This window comes from Triplophysa dalaica, chromosome 22, assembly GCF_015846415.1.
Source record: "Triplophysa dalaica isolate WHDGS20190420 chromosome 22, ASM1584641v1, whole genome shotgun sequence".
Classification (NCBI taxonomy): domain Eukaryota; kingdom Metazoa; phylum Chordata; class Actinopteri; order Cypriniformes; family Nemacheilidae; genus Triplophysa; species Triplophysa dalaica.
The window spans coordinates 13,010,986-13,033,585 of record NC_079563.1 but is presented as its reverse complement, the minus strand read 5'-3'; the positions used below and the strand labels follow the sequence as shown (position 1 = coordinate 13,033,585).

The 22,600-nt window shown below is 37.4% G+C and overlaps 1 protein-coding gene across 18 annotated transcripts in view; it reads right to left on the bottom strand.

The window, feature by feature from the left end:
- Positions 1-22,600, bottom strand: part of dlg2 (discs, large homolog 2 (Drosophila)) — a 192,135-nt gene that overhangs the window by 164,133 nt on the left and 5,402 nt on the right. For 16 of the 18 annotated variants that reach the window (XR_008905064.1, XM_056735915.1, XM_056735918.1 and 13 more), the window contains exons 3-4: positions 11,496-11,653; positions 8,986-9,051 (exon numbers count right to left, since the gene is read on the bottom strand). Coding sequence is in view for 17 of the 18 variants with exons in the window: in XM_056735915.1 (XP_056591893.1) it covers positions 8,986-9,051; positions 11,496-11,653 (224 nt within the window). In the remaining variant the exon portion in view is untranslated. Of the gene's footprint in view, positions 1-2,068; positions 2,267-8,985; positions 9,052-11,495; positions 11,654-13,921; positions 14,009-22,600 lie in introns of those variants that run through there. The other 2 variants (XM_056735923.1, XM_056735928.1) reach the window with 2 other exon arrangements.

The following is a 22,600-nucleotide window of genomic DNA, read 5'->3' as shown; positions in this document are numbered from 1 at the left end:
GTGTTAACCTGAGTAATGGATGGCTTCTGGACTTTTTGTGTTTGTTAAGATTAAAATGGATCAATTACAATCGCTTTTTGTATGTTTTTGTATAGTACAAATAAAATTCTGTCATTATTTACTCATCCTCTTGTCATTTCAAACCTGTATAATTTAATTTCTTCCGCTGAACACAAAAGAAAATATTTTGAAGAAAGATAACTAAACTACAGTGGCACCCATTCATTTCTTTTGTATGGACAAATTCAATGCACAATGCACAATGCACAAATTCAGGAATGCACCAATGCGAGTGAATGGGTGCCACCGTTCGGTTAACAACATTCAAAATATATTCTTTTATGTTCTACAAAATTAAGAAAGCAATACATGTTTGAAATGACAAGAGATTTTTCATTTTTGGTGAAAACATTGATGCAACTGTACTAAAAAGTCTGGTTCATTAAGGCATGGATTTACAACATCCATATTTACAACATCCATTTGCATAATAGTTTAAGAAATGGAGAGTATTTAGAATATTTGAGATGGTTACTGCATCATCAAAGCACTGCATGTATCCAAAACACAAATAAATGATGCATGCTGTCTGTCAATGAGGTGAGCACACCCTTAATATTTCCAGTAGGCAACAGCGCTACAGTACAATCAGATTTTACTGGAATACTGACTGAGCATCATATTTCCTGATTCACACAATCCCAGTAGCTTAGGAGTGCATAAATCATTCAACTACAATTTTTATATCTTACAGTTCAAAAGTAACAGAAATCACTGACATCAAGTTAGTAAGTAATTCAATGATTCATTAATTCTTCAATACAAATTTTGTATCCAATAAGCCTGTGCAACCACAGAATGACCTTTCCAACAACAAAGGTTAAAAAAGAATCATGGTCACCACGGCAACATTTTTGACCATTTTAAAAGGACCATAGTAGTACTATGATATTTTGTGAAGTATCTTGGAGTACCATATAAAGTATATATGAATATGGTATATCTGTAATGTGAATATTGTATAAACTACATATCAGAGCCACATGGGATTATCATATGTAGTATGGTAAAGTCATAAAACAAATTCAGATGAATGAGGAAATAACTAGAGAACGTTATGAATGTTAATAAAGCTCAGCTTTTTTGCAAAGGGCTTTGTACAAGAACAAAATATATGAAACCAATGAGCGTTTTAAAAGCTGGAGCATTAAAAAAACTGTCCGTTCAACTGTAGAAGATCCACATTTGGAACTCACTGCACAGCGCTGTGCTGCCCGCATTAGAGTCACAAGAGCACCTCCAATATACAGTTAACAAAGCATGCGAATATAAACATTAATATTTCACCTCACAGAACGCTGAACTGCAGATGCACTTATTGTGAATGAGAGAAAGAGGTACAGTAGCTACCCACACAGCAGGTATATGCCTATCTCCTACGCTCGTTCATTCAGACTAGAAAAATCTAGCATGTATACCCACAGAGAACACTAAACAGAGCTGGAATCCGAAATCAAATTGTCTATTCTGTAAATTTAGAAGCTTGTAAAATGAGCAGCTCGGCCCCTGTGATAAAAACTCCATTAGCTCAAGTAGACCTGGCAGACTGGCAGTAGGCTACTCAACCCTTTAATGCCACAAAAAAAGAGCTCCTCGCCCAGATACCTTCACCAGCGAAGGCGGGAAAATCTGATAAAACCTCGGTTTGTTGATGGACTGGCCATCAATAATGTATTTCAGCACTGCCGTGCCTCCATTCGAGAAGATGAGCTAAAAGGTTTGTTGCCTATAGAGAGGCTTGCTGTGCGTGAGCCCCTTTCAAGTTTCTGACAAGTTTAAGCACAAAGCCATAAACCTGGGAATAAGTTGTTCGATGCAAACTGGCCAGTTAAAACATTTCACATTTTCCCCTCTCACTTAATAATAAAAGGGATATTAACATACAACACATATAATTATACCCTCAGTAACTCCACAGCCGACACATATGCACAAAAACACACAAAAAATGCTTCTTCCCTTCCTTTCTCATTCGCTCCTCTAGTCCCTCTCATGCTGCGCTTCTTACCTTAGTTGTGACTATACACAGGCAGTCCATCCTGAGCCAAACAGCTCAAATCAGTGTTCCAGTCATCAGCACCACATAACCAGAGTAAAATATAGAGACGGATTCAAAGAGAGAGGAAGACTAAGGCACGGCTGGAGCTAACGCTTACAGAGACGAGGGTCTTCTCCGCGCGCAAGCATGGTCTTGCGGTAGTCCTACAGCGCGGCGCCTATTTGCGCTATCCGCTTCTCAGCCGCATGGCTCGGGCTCAGACTGCTGCCTCTGCTGCTGCCGCGGAAATCACAGAGCATCCCACCTCCTCTGGATCTCATGGCACACGCGCGCACACGCACACAGAGAACTGACACGCTCTCCTCGCTCAGACGGAAACCAGCATTTCCCACTCTAGCTCACCGCATCTACATTGAAGTAAAAGATGTTGTATTGTGCGTTTGCGTGTTTTCTTATTTGGATAGTTCAGTGCATTTTTAGTTGTCTGAGGCAGAGATAAGCTGATTCCAAGGGGGAATTAAAATGTAGGAATTATTCTTGGGATCTGCTGGGCAGTTTGAAGGGTTAAAGAGAGGAACATGAGTAAGCAGTTTGTGGTGACCTTGACATCATCAATCAAGGTTTATTTTGGGGTGTCTTGGAAAGCCGTTGCACCGTGAGCTCAGTTAAAAGAGAGAGTGAGGTTTCGAGTATCTGTTTACAATATTGTAGGAAACTGGGCAGTTCGGTGAAACTGTCAACCTTACCACGAAAAAATGTATACATTACACACAGATTTTAACATTTGGTGGCTCAAATACCCATGTGAGATCTCTCTTCAAATTTGTAAAGCATTTGTTTTATTTTATGGTTATGATTTTTCATAAGTCAGGTAAGTGCCATTTTCAGGATTGTCACATCCATATCGCTACACATTCCTCATAAATGGACACATGAAAATATAAAGTAACTATTTTATGTTCTATAAAGAGGCATCCCTTCTCCATTCATTGGGTATTATTGCTTCAGGATTTTGGGCATTTTACTCTACAGAAATCCTAAAAAGTTTATTGTCTCCCAAAAAACACGTCCTCTTTTTGTCACGTCCATAACGCAGGTTTATTTCCCTTTCTTTCATAGATTTTTTTTAATACACTGACATGTTTTGATGTTTAGACTCTATCAACAAGGGTCCAGTAAAATATAAACAGATGGTTCAGTATAATCGTAACAAATTCAGTCTCTGAGCATTTTTACGTCACGTCCAAAATGCAAAATGATTATCCTGAACTTTGTTTTGCCCCCTCGTGGGAAGTTTTCTGTTTGTCAGAATTGTTTAGTTACTTGTTTGCCCCATCGTGGGTTTATTATTTTGTGCCTTAATAAATATTGTTTAACCCATTCACTTCTGCCTGCGTCTGGGTTCTGTCCGACCGGACGTGACAGTTTCTCTCTATCCACAATTATCATAAAAAAACTTTTCTGACTACATCGAAAGACTTGTTTGTAGTTTTGAGTTATCTTCTGGATCTTATTTTTTAACCACATGGGTCAGTTGTGGTAAACAGTGGTCAATTTTCATAATCCAGTCAAATCCCATTGGATAAAAAGTAGTACAATACTTACATTTTTTCTCATTTATTGTTCAGTTTCGCTCTAAAAACCTAAGATTATTGACCTAGAATGGGTCACAAATTCTGTTTTATTATTGCATTCTACTTTTAAACTTTGTAAAGAAACCCTTGTAAAATATAGATTAAATGATTAATGGCAAAGCATTAACAGTAAATGTGTAAAATTGTGAAAGTGATTTATTGAGCCCCAGACTCTCTTTCTCCCCACCCCATCTGGTAATATCACAGACTATAACAGTCTTTCTTCATCAAATTCTTTGTAAAGGGAAATCACTGTCTCTAAATAAAGAAGCTGATAATTCAGTATGTGTAGAGAGTCAATAGAACATATTCACAGTGGCGCAGCTCTTGGCCAAGTGAAGGTCTGCGAGGTAAAGAAATATTAGATCAGGATGTGCAATAACTGATAAGAACTCATATTAAACTCTATTGTCATTGACACCCTTCAGGCTGTCATAACTGAAAATAAAAAGAGTAATTCATTCTCTCATTCCAGCAGGTCACAGAGAGAAGAAAGAGTAGCAGTACCTCACTAGATATCAGCACATCAAGCCTGAGGAATCACATAACATCTGTTCTTTATATAAAGGCTGGTCATTTAAATGTATAAACAGAAGGAATGCTGCTTACGTAAAATATCAAACATATGATGTTTGTGTGCTGTTGTCAAATAAAGAAAACGTAACCACAGCAGGGGTCAAGGAAAATGGTTTGTCCCAAAAAAAGCTATACATTTATTCCTTAAATCGCTTTACTCTACAAAGCACAATAACAATACAACACTGATATAGTTTTCCAAAATGTCTCCAATGCAAACATTAACATAAATGCAATATAGTTTTACTATACATTTCTTTAATTGCATTAGTTTTAGAAAAATCTACTTGAAACTCATGTTAAATGTAGATTTAATGAACACATCAAGAATAGCAAAGCGTGACCATTCAAAAAATCGGGAAAATCACAACATGAATTTTTTTCAGTGAATCACTGTAATAATGGCCATTTTTATTAGGGATGAGTCACGAATTTTGAATATTCGAATAGTTTATTTAATTATAGAATTTCGAATAGTGTGTGCGATCTTAAAAAACTTGCCGTGTTTTCACGTGTAACGGTGCATGTAACCAAAGGGTGGCGCTGCCAATAACGACGCACCTAAAACCTAAAGGCTGTCAATCAAAAGACAGTAGAGGAAAACATTTTCCCACAAGAATTGGTAACGAATGTATTGCTTGATGTAAGTTGCCTATTCCATAATACATAAAGCAGTGTGCAGTCATACGGATTTGAAGCGTAAACGTTCTCTCTCTCTCCATTTGTGTGTGTGTAATACTGTAAATGCGTCCATGTGGGGAGGGGTGCGAATTTAGAATAATTTTCGAATAGATCTCATCGATCTTCGAATATTATTTTTGCTTTAAATGCCCATCCCTAATTTTTATAACATTAAAGGTCTTAACTGATAATGGGGGCACATGTGGATGAATTCAATTCTGTGATCTGCCAGGAAAGCAGTAATGTACTTGAACAACTATTGAAGGGTTTTTCCAGTATGACAAAATATCCACACATGGTTTAAATATTAAGACCTTGTTGTTAGTGCTGTATCTACAAACAAAGAAAAAAAAGTGTTTTCCTCATGAACACACAAAACTAAAATGCAGCAATTACTCACAGTCAGAAGATTTAAGTTAGATCAACTTTATTTACTTTAAACGACAAACACACAGAAATACGGCAAGGAAAACAACTAATCAAATTATCACGTGAGCATGAAGCGTAAGAAACTCATTCTGACATACTAAACATGACAACAAAATCAACAACAGCAATGAAAAAAAAAAACGGACAAACTCGTCAACAATGCCACCATATTGAACCATATTAATTGTGTACTGTGAGTCCCATTGCATGTTGGGAAACAAGGGAATGGGATCGATCCAACTTCAGTTAAGTAACTCAATCATGATGATGTCAGTTCAATTTAATATCCACACAAGGTTTAAATAATTCAGTTTGTAGTTTATGCTATAATCCATACCAAAAAAATGGAGCATCTCCAATATCTGCAGCATTAACACCCAGACCTGGACTTTCTCTCGCAGTCTTACCTGTCGTCTGTACAACAGCTGCTCCTGAAACTCCTCACGAAACATAACCCTGATCACGGCTTTCATTCTGTAACCAACAGCACAATGGCCACCGCACAAACTACGTCTCTCACACACGCTAAGCTCTTCAGCAGACGGATCTCAAAGCGGCTTTGAGTGATCACGTTATGAGAGCGAGTGCTCTCAAACACTTTCCCACAGATGCATGGGAATCATTAAGAAATGGGGTCGGCAGGACATTGAGACACAAGGTCTTACGAGCAAACTTGAATTTGGCCGGTAAACTGTTGTTTTGATGCCAAGTTCTGCTTTGTTTTCTCCTTAAATGAACTCCTTGTGGACGAATAGCACTCTAGCTGCTATGCTAACAACGTCTGTTTCTACAAGAGAGGCTAACGTTCACAAAATAGTTCGATTTGTTTTGAAGAGTACAGTTGACTCTCGTTCATATCTGGATGGTTGTGAAACTAAATGCATGGAGTTGTTAAAGAGATAGTTCTCCCTTATATGACCATAAAAAAAACTTCTATGTTATCTCAATATTAGCAGATTGATTCAGTCAGAAATTATTAATTTGAACAAAACCAGGTACTGATTCATGTTGAAAATCTAAACCTATGTTTCTCGTAAAATTGTATTAAAAAAAGGCAAAATAAAGCAAATTAGATTATTGTTGAAGTACAGTTAGAGTATTAATAAACGTTAAATAGATGGATTCATTTAAATTTAGTGGTTTAAAACAGCAGTCAACATTTTCATTTATTTTATATAAGTTCACTGAATCAACATAACTATGAATGCACACCAATAATGAAATAATGTTGGTAATCGGACCCTGGAGGAACCAATTTACTTGCAATGGTTTTGAGTCCATACAATATAAGTTAATTGGTCCCCCCGTTGTTCGGTCACCAACATTCTTCAAAATATCTTCTTTTGTGTTTTGCAGAACAAGAAAAGTCAAAAAAGCTGGAAATGAAAAGAGGGTGAGTAAATGATGACAGAAGTTTATAATGACAAGTTAAATGATGACAGAATTTGCATTTTTGTGTGAACTATCCCTTTAAAACATCAATACATTGTATTGAGGTTAAAATGACATTGGAGATCGTGATTCACATTCACAGAAATATTAGACTCCATATTAAAACCTCTGACGTTTGATCTCAAAACACGCAAATACGTGCAAGACATTGTTGACATTCTTTCTGAAACTCTAAAGACACCTTTTTGTAAAGAAAAGAACCTCTCCATTTAATCTTCCTGCAAAGCTCCATCAAAGCTAATTCTTTCGACATGACGTATCATTCCTGTCAATTTTTCTTTGAAACTAACTCATCATTCGCTTATATTTAGCCTCATATCCTTCAAAAGAAGCAACAAGCGACCCGTGCATCACAATTTTTATGAGGATTTAAAATACATGTCAACAAACACCTTATTTTTATTTTGTATATTTATTTTGGTTATCGCTGTTATCTAATGCTATATTAGTGTATTTTTGCCACCAATTTTGCAGGAGACACCAATAGAAATAGGTTGACGTGCATGTCTGAAGCTCCTGAGGCATGCAGCATTGGTGAGTGGAGTGAGTGACCAATTACAGGCAGCACACCTGCGAGCAGTGCCGCTCTCTCATGTGAACAGACCTGGCATCTGGAGATGCCACAGGTAGTCTGTGCGTGCATATGTGTGTGTATGTACGAGCAAGCCAGAGGCGAGTTGAGCATAGCGACGCAATAGACGCCCAAGTGGCCCACTAGAGAAACAAAAGAGGAAGGAGTGGTCGCAAATTCATTCAGCGTAAGTGAAAGCTCTCGGATCAGCCTTCCTGGAAACGTTTGTGGACCTTTTCATTAATTTGGCCTTTTCTATTATTTCAACTATATTTAGGTTTCGTCTTTGTGTCCGCCTATAATTGGCTCTGCCCTGTTTTCAAATTCAGCAGAAGCCACAAATGTCTCAAACATAGAGTCCTTGGTTTGGTCTTGAGAATACGTGGGTAACACATTACGCACATTGTCCATCTACGGGTTCGCTGTCTTACAAGCACGACTGATCTCAAAATGACTCAAGGTCGGAACAATTAGGTATTGTACCGGCCCATGCTGTTCTGTATGTGGTGCAGACTATGAAAGAATAAGAAAACGGGCTGAAATAGGTTTCAATTGCTGTGCCTTCTATAGCAGATCACAGATTTAGGGAAAATATGTTTGTGCCCTTGTACGTTTGTTTCTCACTGAGAACATCTGAGCTGGTTGAGTTAGACACTGGTGGCAATTATCTGAGATCAACACGCCTTCAAGCTGTATTAGGGAAAAGGCAGAATCACACTTCGCACACACACACACAAACACACACACACACACAGAGCTCAATCTTTGATTCTAGCCACCCACTAATAGTAGCTGCAGAAGAGATGCAGACAAAATCCGCCAGGCCTGAGGTATCAATCTCATTTTAAAGCATTAGCTTGGTGCAACACAGCAGAGTTTTTCCGGAAACAAATAAACAAATTTTGGGGGAGAGATATCGTTTTCAAAAACGGTCTGCGTGTCATTTTTGAAGACAGAAGGTCTTAGGGGAATGCACTGTTTGTCTGACAAAAATTAACTTTTTCGTGTTGACAGATCCTCATTGGGAGTTCCTCTCTCTCTTAGTCATATTAGAGTCCTGTTGGAGCTTAACGTTCCCATGCTAATAAGTGTGAGGTAATTAAGAAAGCTCTCTCTAATAACGCTGTCAGCATTCTGCTCTACTTCACAGCTAACTTCAATATTGCGCTTAAAGACTGCAGTTTTTAAAGAGCATGATTCAGGCAAGATCATAGGTTCAAATCGCAGAGAATGTAATGCTAAGATGTACAGACTGAATACATTTCATACCACAATATAGGTTTACATTTAGAAACCAAAACCATGTCCGCAGATATAACACCTATTTTAATAAACTCATTGGGATTTGTGTGTCCTCCTAAACTGTTTGTTCATCTTTCTCTTTATTTTTCTGGTACAGTCTCACAAGCAGCATCTCATTGGAGTTACACCCACTTAAGTCACACCCACTTATTTACATCATCACACGTGATAATCGTCCCTCAAAATACATATTTACAACTAAAACAAAGCAGTTGTAGCATACGCTGTTGTCTACACGCTGCCGTATATAGAGCTGTGTAAAGATAATGTGGGTTTCTTACCTCTGCATTGGTGCATAGTGCTGCTGGTTCCTCAACTGTCAGCTCCATGTGTCTTTCTTCTCTCAGCTGCAAACAAAAGGAGAAATGCACTTAAAGCAATGATTCACATCTCCAACATCACGGGCAACTGCACTGTTTTCATTCATTGAAACAAAATGTAGATTCAATCTAACGATTATATAACAGTTACATTTTTCCTACTTATTTTATTGGAAAATGTACATGCTAAGAGCTATAACATCACATTTATGTACATGCTTTTTTTATAACATCACATTTATCAGCATTCATTGCTTGGTCACATTCAAACTGATAGTTATGTTTTTATGGAAGTATTTTTGTTGATGGAGACAACAGTGACATGCTATATTTCCTGAAATGCAAATGAAACAATATTAGCTACTTATTTCTGTAATATGAAAGCAATATCACACACACAATTGGACCGTTTTATGCAATACATTTCTTAGGATTTTCATTCTTGAGCATCAACAGCTTTGTCTGGCTATGATATAATTATTTAAGTCAAATCAAACTCTTTTCAAACTTCTTCACACTGTACACATATTGATCTAATATAACATGGTATTTATTTAATGAGCATTTTACATTTGAAGCCGAGAAATAACGTAATCTGCAAATAATGCATAATGTATAAGGCAGGCAGAGAGGCCCGGTCTAAAATTCACAAACACAACCGTTATATAACAGAGTGCAATAACACCGAATCATTCCAGCAGACACACTCACAAACAGACCATCTCACTAGAACAACTATTTAAGGTGATTCTTAACATTTATGAGCTGTACACCACTCTGTATTTCATTGTACTTTAACATTCATGTCTTTAGCAGATGCGCGGATTCTTTTTTTCAAAGCGTCTGTACATTTAAGGTATACATTTGATCAATATGTGCATTCCAAGCCTTATTCATTTTGTCAAGTGAGTTTGGCATCCTCTTATTGACCACATTCTGATCCACCAATCAGATGTGAGGGATGAGTTTAGTTCATCCAAAAATGAAGGCGAGGAGGGATTTACTGATGGTGAATATCCCTTTTATCACGATACACTGACACATTGGACACACAAAGCCAGAATCCCCCTAGTGGCGGGATGCAAAATTTGCACATGCACTGATACAATACATAAAACAATCCACTGCAGCCATATAACATTAACAACAGGTTGGTTATCTGTGCAAACCACTTAACTCAACCTCAAAAGGACGAGGTTTTTACAGTAAATATTTGTTTAATGCGCAGATACTCTGCAATCTTCCCAGCAATAAGAATCTTGTCCGAGCCACTTTTCGATGCACTATAATCTCACTTACTCCGAAAATGGCTTTATTCATGCAAAGACGATTTTATCAGTAGGTATTTGATTGACATGTTTTGTTCTGTGAGTAGTGTTGTGTCAGCGTTGCCGTGCTGCAGAATTCACGCGCATCTGAGAACACAATAGAGATGTCCACACGCACTGTGAAGTCATTTGTATTCTTCACATATCTACAACTTCATTTATTGCCTTTAATTATACTGTCACAGACTTTACTACTCAACTAATCACAGCAGAGACCGGACAAAGCCTCAAACACACACACACACAAATACACCGGGTGTTGCAGTTTAGAGACAAACAGGACAGATAAATCACAAAGATCTTTCTAATATATCTATCATCTCTCCTTGACAGCAAGGAGATAAGATAGAAAACAAATGGTGACTTCCGCTTACATTTCATGCATTTTGCTTCTAAACCAAAGACCCTGGAATCTCAAGCGTACCTCTATTTAGGCAACAGAAGAGATCTCAACAACATCTCAAACTGTGATAAAAGAAACATGTTATTCTAAGTTGATGAACAAGAATCAACCTGTGTGTGCTATAAAATGTTTTTGTTATGGCTCTTCCTCACTAATATCACCTTCAGATGTGTTGTACAGAGATTTAAAGGGATACTTCACACAAAAATGAAAATTCTGCCTTTCTTTCTTCTACAGAACAACAGAAGGTATTTTGCACAATGTTGATAACCGAACAACGGAGGTACCCATTGACTTGCAGTGGTTTTGTGTCCATGCAATTGAAGTGAATGGGTATCGCCTTTGTGTGGTTACCAACATTCTTCAAAATATCTTCTATCCTGTTCTTCAAAAGAAAGAAAGTCATAGAGGTTTGAAATGAGAAGAGGTTGCGTAAATGACGACATCATTTTTATTTTTGGGTGAACTGTCCCTTTAATGGAGTGAATTATCACAAAAACACCAGCAGGGCAAAATAAACAGAACATGGTGGTGTTATTAAAGGCTGGAAGCTTTTTATTGTCCTCTGGCCCACTCAGAAATAAAACCTCCCTCAAAAGGGATGACCTATCTTCAATCGGCCTACGCAACACTTGACCTCCAAAGGATGAAAATATGTCAATAAAATTTAGCTCAATGTATAAATCTGAGACAAAATCCGATATCAGTGGCAAAAGTCTATGTGCATGAATCTGCCTCACCTCTGGTGGTGCGGGGACTGGCTGTGGACCATCGCTGGGAGAGTTGGAGGTGGTGGCAGTGTGTTCCCACTGCTCGGCCATGTGAACAACCTCCACAAGCTTCTGCTCACAGTTCTTCTGAGAATTCAGCAGTGTCACTTCATAAAACTCCTGGATATCTGCAGAGATAGATAAATAGACACACACTGTGAACCGTCTAAACAAGCTTTTGGATTAAAAAAAACAAATAATCTCCCACTGGAGAGAGATCAAATTAAATGTAGGCAATTTATTTGATTGATGCCTTGAGAGAGAGAGACATAGAGAGAGAAAAAAAAGTAGGAATATTGAGCGTCTGCCACGATACAAATTGATTCGTGTTTCTGGGTCAAAAAGTGTGATTAGTGACAAATTTCTAGCTAGATTACCTGAACAGATTCCATGTCAAGTCATTACAATGAAAAAATTAATGGGCTTTTCAGCAATTTCTATAAATGGGCAAAAAACTTAAAAGCAAGTAGAGGAAGTTTACATTACCAAGATTTTTTTATGATATTTCTTTGATCCTAAACTGCGAAATTCATAGGACTGACATAAATTAGACATGAATGTTGTATTTCTGGCACAGCACTTCAGAAAATCTTAAAGGAATGGTTCACCCCCCAAAAAATTCTGTCATCAGTCAACCTCTTGGTATTTGAACCTTTATGACTCCCTTTTGCAAAACACAAAAGAAGATAATTTGAAGAAACCTTTGATCCCCATTTACTTCTATTGTATGGACACAAAACCAACGCACGGTTTTCTGTTACCAACATTTCTCAAAATATCTTCTTTTGTGTTCTGTAATAGAAAGAACGGCATACAGGTTTAAAACAACATGTGTGTGAGTAACTGAAGACAGAATTTTCATTTAATGTTCGATTTTACCAACTGTTCAGTTATGTGCAATTTTGGTTGGTCACGACGTAAAATGTAACATTGTTAATAAAAACATTCCTGTACGTTTTTTCCCATGTCTTCACACACTTTTCATTCAAACAGATCACACAAAAGCCAATATGTTAAGTGTTATTAAATGAGGTCACAGGAGATGTTGCTATTGTGGGTCAACGCTATCTTCCGTTCTGCCTCGAGAGATGCTCGCAGAGACGATGAAGATAGCCAAATATTTAAACAAGAGTGCAAGCACTTGCGGGGGCCATCTGGAGAACTCTGTTCTCTCAGCCCAAACACAGATTTAACTAAAAGCAACAGTTACATTAAGCCACAATGCATGGTGGGTAAAAGCTCTGCCTTGAATCCAGTTCCCATATGCTATGACAAATGCTACATAGTCTGACTAGGAACAAGTTAAGCCCTGGCTTGTAGAGAGAGGAGAAGTGCATTCTATCAGTTTGCAGTGCCAATATTGAATGTGTGTGGGAAAAGCTCAGAGAATTATGACATAATAACAGTCTGTCAAAACAATATTCCATCAAATTTAATAAATAAATAGACATAAAATCAGTCTATGAATAGACATTCAGTATGACAACTGATATGATTCTGGAAATAAAATTGTAAAAATTATCAAACAGTACATAGTTAAAGATTAGTATATACTTATATACTAAGTTTTATTTTTAACATTTTGTCTAGCATTTATCTTATTTGACTTATTTATCACACAACAGTAAAATGAAACGTTTAAAAAATGTTTCAAAATGCTATAAAATTTCACCGATGATATATTAAGTTATGTTTTATATCACTTAATTTCTATGTATATATTAAATTAATAAAGAATTAAATAGCACAAACTTTAATTTAGCAAATCGTACTACACAAAAGAGGTTTCTTGCAACAGAACCTTGAGAGCACGTTGCATGTGATAATGAATGTAAAGCTACTTAGAAGAAAAAAACTTTCCCAAAGCTGTAGTACAAAACATCTATTTCAAACTAAACAATAGAAGCATCTTTCAAACAGAAGCAGGAGTTCATTCCATCCGAAAGACCGAGAATTCATTTACATTTAAATAAAACTGCGACTCCAAAGACAAAACTCTGTTAGTTATTCCTCTTACAGTACAGTCGCCCGGCTGGTCCAGCGTCTCAGAGCGAAGCAAGTTAAACACATATCACTAACACTAAGTAAACATGACGAATGTTGTTTTTCAAGCATTTGGGCGTCAAACACCAATACACAAATGTGATTTAGTTTTGTCCGCCTCTGTAGTGCAAAGATAAACTGAAAGTGAGTCTACAGACACAAATGTATGCAAATCCCACCTCTCAAAGAAAAGTGGGTGACACAATCGTTGAAACGTCAAATGCAAACTCTTTAAACATCTAATAAGACGGACATCTGACTATCGTTGCAAAACAAACCGTCAAAGTAACCTACAACTCAATAATATCCAAATTTTCACCATTAAAAACAACAGTCAATGCTATTAAACTTACAGCTTGGTGGAAGTCCTCCGTTCTTTTCGGACACGTTGTGCAAAGTGTCATCACTGAAACAGTGGCATCACAAAAGAATTGTGTGTGTGTGGTGCCAGATGCCTGATCTAACAGCATGTGAACTGCAGATTAATCCTTGCAATGGCCTCCTGTTCTCTACAATTCCAACAATGACCTTACACCCTCCTCTCGCACACATACACACACAGCTGATCATTAATTCAAAAGCTTTGTCTTCTGTTGTGTTAAAGCTGTTTGGGACGCAAAAACATGACCCTTGTTCACATCTGAGGGAGCCTAACAGAGACAATCCTGCTGCGCACACTGGTGCTACCTCAACTTGTATAAGAGCAGAGCAGGTGGCAGCTGATTTTGTCTGTGTGCAGGTTGAACAGGGGCAGCTGGGACAATGTTTCAGACAGTTAACCTCAGGACAGAGAGCCAAGCCCATGAGAATAGAACCCTTTTTACTTTAACCATCAGCATGTACAAAAATCTTCCAAACCACGAAACACATCTTATTTGAAAGTTTAAAAAACATTTGATGTGTAAGAAACATCGGGCACATTAAGTTTCAAATGTCCAGTGTATGAAATTAAGCGGCATCTAGTGGTGAGGTTGCATTTTGCAACCAATGGCTCACTCCACCCCTCCCTTTCAAAGCACTTCGGTGGCAGACACAGAACTAAGTTGTTGTAACATTTTCGCTTCTTTGCTGAAGGAGATAATGTGTTTACGAAATGTGCTCTGTAGACCAGTTTGTACGTTAAGGCCAGGGATTACTAGAAACCACATGGTGAATTCCATTTGAGGAGACCCGTGGTGCATGTAGATAGAAATGGCTCATTCTAAGGTAGTAAAAATATTACTCTTCATTATGTAAGGTCTTTAAACCTCTGAAGTTATACATATTATGCATTTCTGTCAAAAGATCCTTCAAAAAAACACACAGCACCTTTAAAATCAGTTAGCTAGGTTGATTTATTTTGGAGCACTAAAATCCGCAGCATTGTTTCAAATGGTCAATTTTAACAACTATATTGAAAGGAATCCAATTGCTGATATATCAAGACTTGTATTATATTTAGAGTTAGACATCATTCACCTCTTACTAACTTAACCTCTTAATTAAAGAGCATTATTTACAAGCCAAATCATTTAATCAATTATTTATTTTTATTTGTATAAAATGAATACAATATTGATAAGTAAAACAGCCCACTTTTCTCCATCCATTGTTGGCTCTAATGTGACTGATGTGATTGGGAAAAATGGCTGATCCCTATAAGCAGAGATCCATATTCACAGTTAGGTAAGATCGTGTACCCGATAGATACCACAGTAGGAAATAACTTAGCCACTTGGTTTCCAAGGCAACCAGGAAGGAGAAGCAGAAGAATTCACATTCGTAATCACATCAGCCTATGCATGAACTCTCCTGCACACACCAACTCACAGACGCAAGGACAGAAGTGTGTGTGACCAAACACATTCACATACTGTGGAGGGGCAGCTGTTTCACTCTTATGTAATGGATGGATGGAGTGGGCTCTGGACTGTAATCTCACTCCTCTCCAAGGAGTGATTATTCCAGCTCCTTATGCTACCCACCAATGCATACCAACACACATAAACCCACACCTTTTACCCTGACGTAGACGCTCATCTACGATTCATAAAATCACTCAAAAGTCAATTGAAAAATACATACATGACATTTCAAACCTGTAAGATTTGTCTGAATTTAGCAAATTTTCCGCATTGAGTAATTTTGCAAAGAAGTGGAAATGTGATGACATCTTAGCCCTGTGTCAGCCGTAGTGCTTTGAAAGGGAGGGGTGGAGTGAGCCGTTGGTTGCAATTCCCAACCTCACCGCTAGATGCCGCTAAATTTTATACACTGGACCTTTAATGATGGCAGGAAACTGTATCACCAAAACGGAAAATCTGATCCCTCAACACCGCCTCTCTTTGTTTAGTGAGAAGATGAAAACATATTTACGATTAGCTTCTCACATTTAGCAAACTGCAAATGCTCCTGTTCCAAAACACACGGCCAGTAAATTGCTCCCAGATACTGATGTGACACAAGAACAGCTTGCTTCTAGCTCTTGGCAGCCACTCTCTGTCGGCTTTGATAATTCTGCATTTCCATACTCCACCAACGGATTGACAAACTAATCTGACTAGCTGACATTTGTCCACTGTGGAACAAATAATAATATTTCATACCAGCTAAAAGCTCAATCTTATGTCGTGGGCACGTGTAAACATGTCAAACTAAATGATTGATTTGCTCAAATTCAGTCTATTCAGTCTACACTGATAATTCAAAGCATTGTTAAAATCTGTATTTACAACATTACAGTATATTCCACATTTAATTAAATTACTATCATCTGTACCAGATACATTCTCTGTAAGAAGTTAATGGAAAGCCATCAAAGACAGAAACTGGTTATTATTAAAAGCCTCACTGCCTGGTGTCACTAAATTTAGTTCTCATTGCCAGATTACATCACTACTTTTACTCATTTGTCTTTTGGAAATAAGTTTTTTTCCTTTTTTGCATGAGCAAGTACGAGCTGACACTGGAACTCTTTTAGCTGAAAGTGTGTTACCATGGAGACAGGCAGAGACTTGACATCTCACATTATACTTATCTTAAAGGAATATGGCATGTGTACATCTGACTCATAAAGTTCTCTCAGTGAGATTCACACTTACGGTCCATCATAATTTCCTCCCAAACCAACGCTTACGCAAATTTAAAAGGGTTATTGCAAAGTGGAGGAGAAATTCAAAGGAAAATATTCAAGTACACATTCATTATGTAAAGCATGTTCTTTTATATATATATATATATATATTAACTCCCATTGACGCATACATACTTACATTTAGCGGAGGTGTTTATCCAAAGCTTACAGTTAGCCGCTCTGTGTTCCAAGATGATTAAACCTATGGTAGAGGGGTCTTTGAAAGTTCTGAAAGGGTTACTTCTGTTCTTATACATGCAAATTTCATTACAAAGAATACTCATGGACTTAACAGACTCATAAACTTGCTAACACTAATTCCCGACATCTGGATGGTCATTTTAGACCTCTCCAAGGCATGTGACATACTGGTATACTCTTAAGAATGACATGAATCTTTGGGTTTAGGTTTTTTATTCCTTACTCTCTCCTACCTTATATTATCAGTCCACACAGAACTAAAGAGCTCCCTCTGCTGGAAAACAAGTGTTACATCAACAATCAAAAAATACTTATTTTGCTCATTTATAAAACATAGCGACACTGTGCATATCAATTTATTATATACGAGTTAACTGAAAATGAGTTAACTGAGATCTCCTACCAGTAAGTAATTGATATTTTAAAGCAATTAAAAGAACATACATTAATAACTATACTTTTATTAATAACTATTCCGGTTGGAACTGTAGCAATAATTTATTATTATTTGTTACAAATACTACAAAGTGTCATGTGTTTATTTTAATATTTGCTGTAATATTTTATCAAAGTTTTTATTTGGTTAACTCCTGTTTTGTTAACATGTCAAGCGGGTAGGTGAAAGAAATATATACAATTTCCAACCTAAAAAATTCATTTGAATCAATATCCCCAGAAAATTCAACAGTAAAGCGAAAAAGAGAAACAGAGATGGTCTCAGCAGTTTCGTTTGGTGAGATAAAGACTTGCTAACATTATATTTGCATCTTTTGGCCAGCATTTAAAGGGGTCATATAGTGCAAATATGTGTTTTCTGTGTCTTTGTTGTGTTATAAATAGCCCATGCATGTTTTAGACACATAAAATTGCAAAAATTAAAGTGACAGAAAAAGAATGCATTCTATCTTGAAGCGATGCTCACCCAGACCTGCCTGAAACGCCTTGTGTAACCAAACCCCCTTAAATCGGTATGAGTTGACTAAGACCGCTGAAATGTATACGCAAGTAAGTTGGCCGTTACATTTCCGTCACAAGCTTGCAGTATTCGACCAATCACTACGCACTTGTAAACTGGCCAATCATAGCACACCTCGCATTTCAGAGCGTTGAGCTTTGTAAAACTTCAGCGCATTTCAGAGAGACGGGGAAAAGAGGAGATACAAACATGCACGATGTGTGGAAAATACAGTGTTTTTGAACCTTGAATCATGTATACACATTCAATTACATCTAAAACAAACGATAATATTTGTTTTAGCCGTGTCATATGACCCCTTTAATATCTTCCTAGAAGCTACATTGTCCTTATGGACATCTAATTATTTTTAGCAATCGGTCTGAGAGGTATGGCCAAGTATGGTATTCAAACATGGAACCGGCCAATGCAGAAACGTTGTTTGGTAACCGTTTCGCAATCTTCAAGGCAGATGAACACAGAACGTACAGCGTGTGGTTGTAGTTATGAGGATGCTCAGGTAGCAGTGGCAGTAGAATTCGTCCAATTAAGAGTTGTTCTACCGCTGTAATAATTTTTTAGACATAAGGTTCGAAAAACTACAAAGTGTTGCTTTAATATCATTAATAACATGAAGGTTCTAGTTGTATACGTCTAACACAACAATATCATAAAAAAATCTTTGTTGTTATTAAAAGGTGAACTCTAGACTCTAGACCAGTGGTTCTCAACTCTGGCCCGCGAGATCCATTTTCCTGCTGAGTTTAGCCCCAACTCTGATATAAAACACCTGAACAAGCTAATCAGCGTCTTTTGGAATAGATGCGTCCAACTTGATCAAATCTATGAGTTTAGGACATTTAAGTACAGCAACAGCGATTCAAGTGCAGATTGCTCCGTGCGTTTATTGAATCGATCTTGTGGTACTTTAATGCGATATGCAAAACAATCTGCGTAGCCCCGCATTAAGTTGAGCGAGTCTTTTCCTGGAGTCACTGATTAGCCTCTTCAGGTGTTTTATCAGAGTTGGGGCTAAACTCGGCAGGAAAATGGATCTCGTGGGCCAGAGTTGAGAACCACTGATCTAGACATTTGACCCCGGTTTTCCCCTCCCAAGCATCTTTGAAAAAATCATACCCATGGCCTCGATCGGGTCCGATATTCGGTCCAGATTGTCGCGTAATGAGAGGCATTCACAGATCAAATCTTACACCTCCCGATCTGCTCCGAGAAAAATCGTGGCCACCCTGATCATATCACACATGTTTGATATTTAGGATTTTAAACCGGGCTGATGATCATGTTGGTACTTTTACAACAACCGATGAGAGACAAGACTGCAAGACTACGGAATGACTGACAGACCTTTAAAAATGTAAACCGCAACAGCTGCTGCAGTGCGTTTGATAGCGGAGATGTACAGCTTTAGACAGCTTTTTGAAATGTGGCAACAGAACGAATACCTCTACAACCTCCAATTTGTATTTTACAACACGAGCTGCTGCTACTTTATTTAACTATTAACAGAAACAAAACATGACCACCACTGGACATTACGTCATACTACCACTAAATGTCCCAAAGTCACATGCTAACATTTTATATATTACACATTATTTTCCGTTGCTATCTGGAGAGATCCATGATTTATAAATATTTATAAAAAAAGAGAATCTGTTAAGATTCTCCTTTGGTGTGTGCTGCAACCAGATTTTATAATCGGTTGCAGAACACACTTGCATTAGTCTCCTGCATAAGATTTCCCACATTGTCACACATGTCAAATCCAGTGTGACCACCCCTTTAAATGGTTTACTTGAGGATTTTTTAATATAGTGGCACTTTAACTGTTGAATTTGTGTGGACATTTAAATTTGCTTCAGACAGCTGTAAAGGCTAAAAAAGGTAAACAGTAACACTAAAATGTGATTCTCTTAACCACTTCTATTAATTTGTAAAGAATATTATATACAGTATGCCCTGCGATGGGTTGGCACTTCATCCAGGGTGTATCCTGCCTTGATGCCCGATGACTCCTGAGATAGGCGCAGGCTCCCCGTGACCCGAGGTAGTTCGGATAAAGCGGTAGAAAATGGATGGATGGATGGATTATATACAGTACATTTACACCAACAGCATGACTGATCTGAGATTCTGGTAAATAACTATTTTACAACTTGTAGACGGACAAAACCTTCGATCACTACACTCACCTCAAACATTTCATTGACAACAAATCCAGTGTTTTTCCTGAAAAGTTGGTCACAAAGCACTCTGACCTTAAATCAAGCATCTATCTCTGGTGACTCATTGAGGAACGGCCCCACGTTCACTTGAAAGTTCTCATCCAGTATACACACACGTGTCACATCCATGTAACTAACATCCACTTGGCCAGGGGACAAAACGGGACCAGATGAATGACAGGAGAGAGAGAGAGAGAGAGAGAGAGAGAGAGAGAGAGAGAGAGAGAGGCAGGCGAGTCTGTTTTGCTGCTGTCACAGGGCAGCAGGATAAACAACAGAAAACAAACTAGAAAAAAAACTACAGTAGGATTATACTGGGACAGGAATCATGGACGAATCTCAGTCTAATAATCTCATTATTCCGTTAAAATCCTCTCACACATTAATCTACTCAAAGATTTTGAATCAAGGTTATAATACACTACTAAAACTAAAACTGACATAACAATATATTGAGCTTGTATAGACGGTTTGAGCAGTAGCAACAAACAAATGTCCTGTGGCCCAAACAGACTTCAAAGAATCAATAACTGTAAAGAAGTTTAAATTGATACAATTGATATACTATAAAATATTAATATAAATTAATATTAATACAAACGCAGACCAAAAATTTACTTCTGGCCAGACGCGTGTGTCTGATGAAATCGTCTATAGTAATATAACATAAAAACATAAATGATAAAAAAACTAAAATGAACATCAATGAAAATATATAAAAATACGGGTTTTTTAATTTTTACATGCAGTTTTACAACCCCCTTTGACATTAAAAGTTTACATTATATAAAAATTAATTGTATTTTTTTTCATGTGTTTCTGTATTTAATAAACAGTATTATATAAGGTATTTATAGGATATTATATGCATGATTCATCAATGCTTATTATTTATCACATGATCTTAAAATAATATTTCTGCTTTTATAATCTTTCATCAAATGTAATAAATTGGTCTTTTTGGCTAAAGTTGCCAATCACTTGTATCTTCTATGCCTCCCTTTCAATCTTGCCTTTTTCTGCTATAGCCCCAAATTTTTCTAAAGTCCTGTCCTAAATTTTGTTCTTGTTAAGTTGCGCTCAGAAACATGTGGCACTTAAAGTATGCAAGTAAACTGGTTGTGTGTACTCCATTGTGGACTTTCAAACGATTGAAAGCTGGATATACACTCAGACATGAACACAATAATTGATCGGATCCGTGCCGCCTCGACTGCAAAATGAGACGTCCAGTCAAATCAACTTTTGATGAGTGTGCTAGAACTCCAGAAACCCTAGAACTCTGGTAAAAGCTGACTGGCATTATTTTAGCACTGGAGCTCAAATCCAGATTTCTCAGACCGTGGTCCGAGGGACTTCCCTCCAGCAAACGTAACTGATCTGATTACAGTTTAGCAGCAGGAGCAAAAAAAGCTCCTCGTGGGACGGTCTCTCTGCAAAACAAGAGTGCGCCGTCATGGCTCTTCTATTAAGAGGGCAGCGTCCAACCTTGTTCGCTTGACAGTGACAAATAGGGCCCATTAAAAACCTCTATGGAGCAAATTGGCAGACTGTGGTTGGTTTCTCGATTAGGAACTCACAATCCAAAGGATTCCGATGAGCAGCTGTGATAGAGAATATTAGCCAGGAAATCTCATAAAAAAAAAGAACAGACCCTTAATACAGACAGAACTGCTCTGGAGAAGCTACACAAGCCCACAGAATATCAAAGTACAGAATTTGACATTACTGTACTTTCACAGTCAATACCTTGCATAGTAGTTTTGGATCTTTGATTCTCTTTTAAAGAAACGCTAAAATTTATGAAAAAGCGCACATGAACCAAGATGTCCTAAAGCTAATAAACCACAACACAGGCTTGCCATTGCAGTTCAATCTACTTTATCAGTTGTTGTGACCAATAGCAAAGAGGATGAGTGAAATTCTGCATAGTGCTCCACGTGTGTTTCTTGGTCAATGGGAAAATAGGTTAAGCAGTTAATAGACTCCACTCCTCCGCCATGATGGTACACTGTCCAGATAACTTGTACACTAATACCATCTAAGAAGATTACTGCTATTTCAGGAAGCATTAGTGACCTAAAGCTTTAATGGCATTTTATTGAAAATCAATAAAAGCTGTGCAATTGTTTGCAATTGTTAAAGCTAATTGTACGGTTTCGGATGCATTTGGTAATTCGATTATGATGTATTACAGATAGGACACCAAGGTACATGAGGAGCTGTCAAGATCATTCCACCTTTTCTAGTTATTAGAAAGCAATCCTCTGTGAACATATGATGATCAGTGAGTGACGCCAAAGGTTAGAGAGGAATATTATAGAGATTACATAATATGAGGACATAGTTTAATCTACTCTTATAAATAAGACAACGTCCAAGGCCAAATCTCTAAAAAACTTTTAGAATATCGCATTTAAATAAACTGGAAAATACACTGTTAGAAAAACCTGTAATTTAACCGAAGTAAAAATACAGTAAAAAACGTTAAATTACAGGGAAAAGACTGGAAATTTGC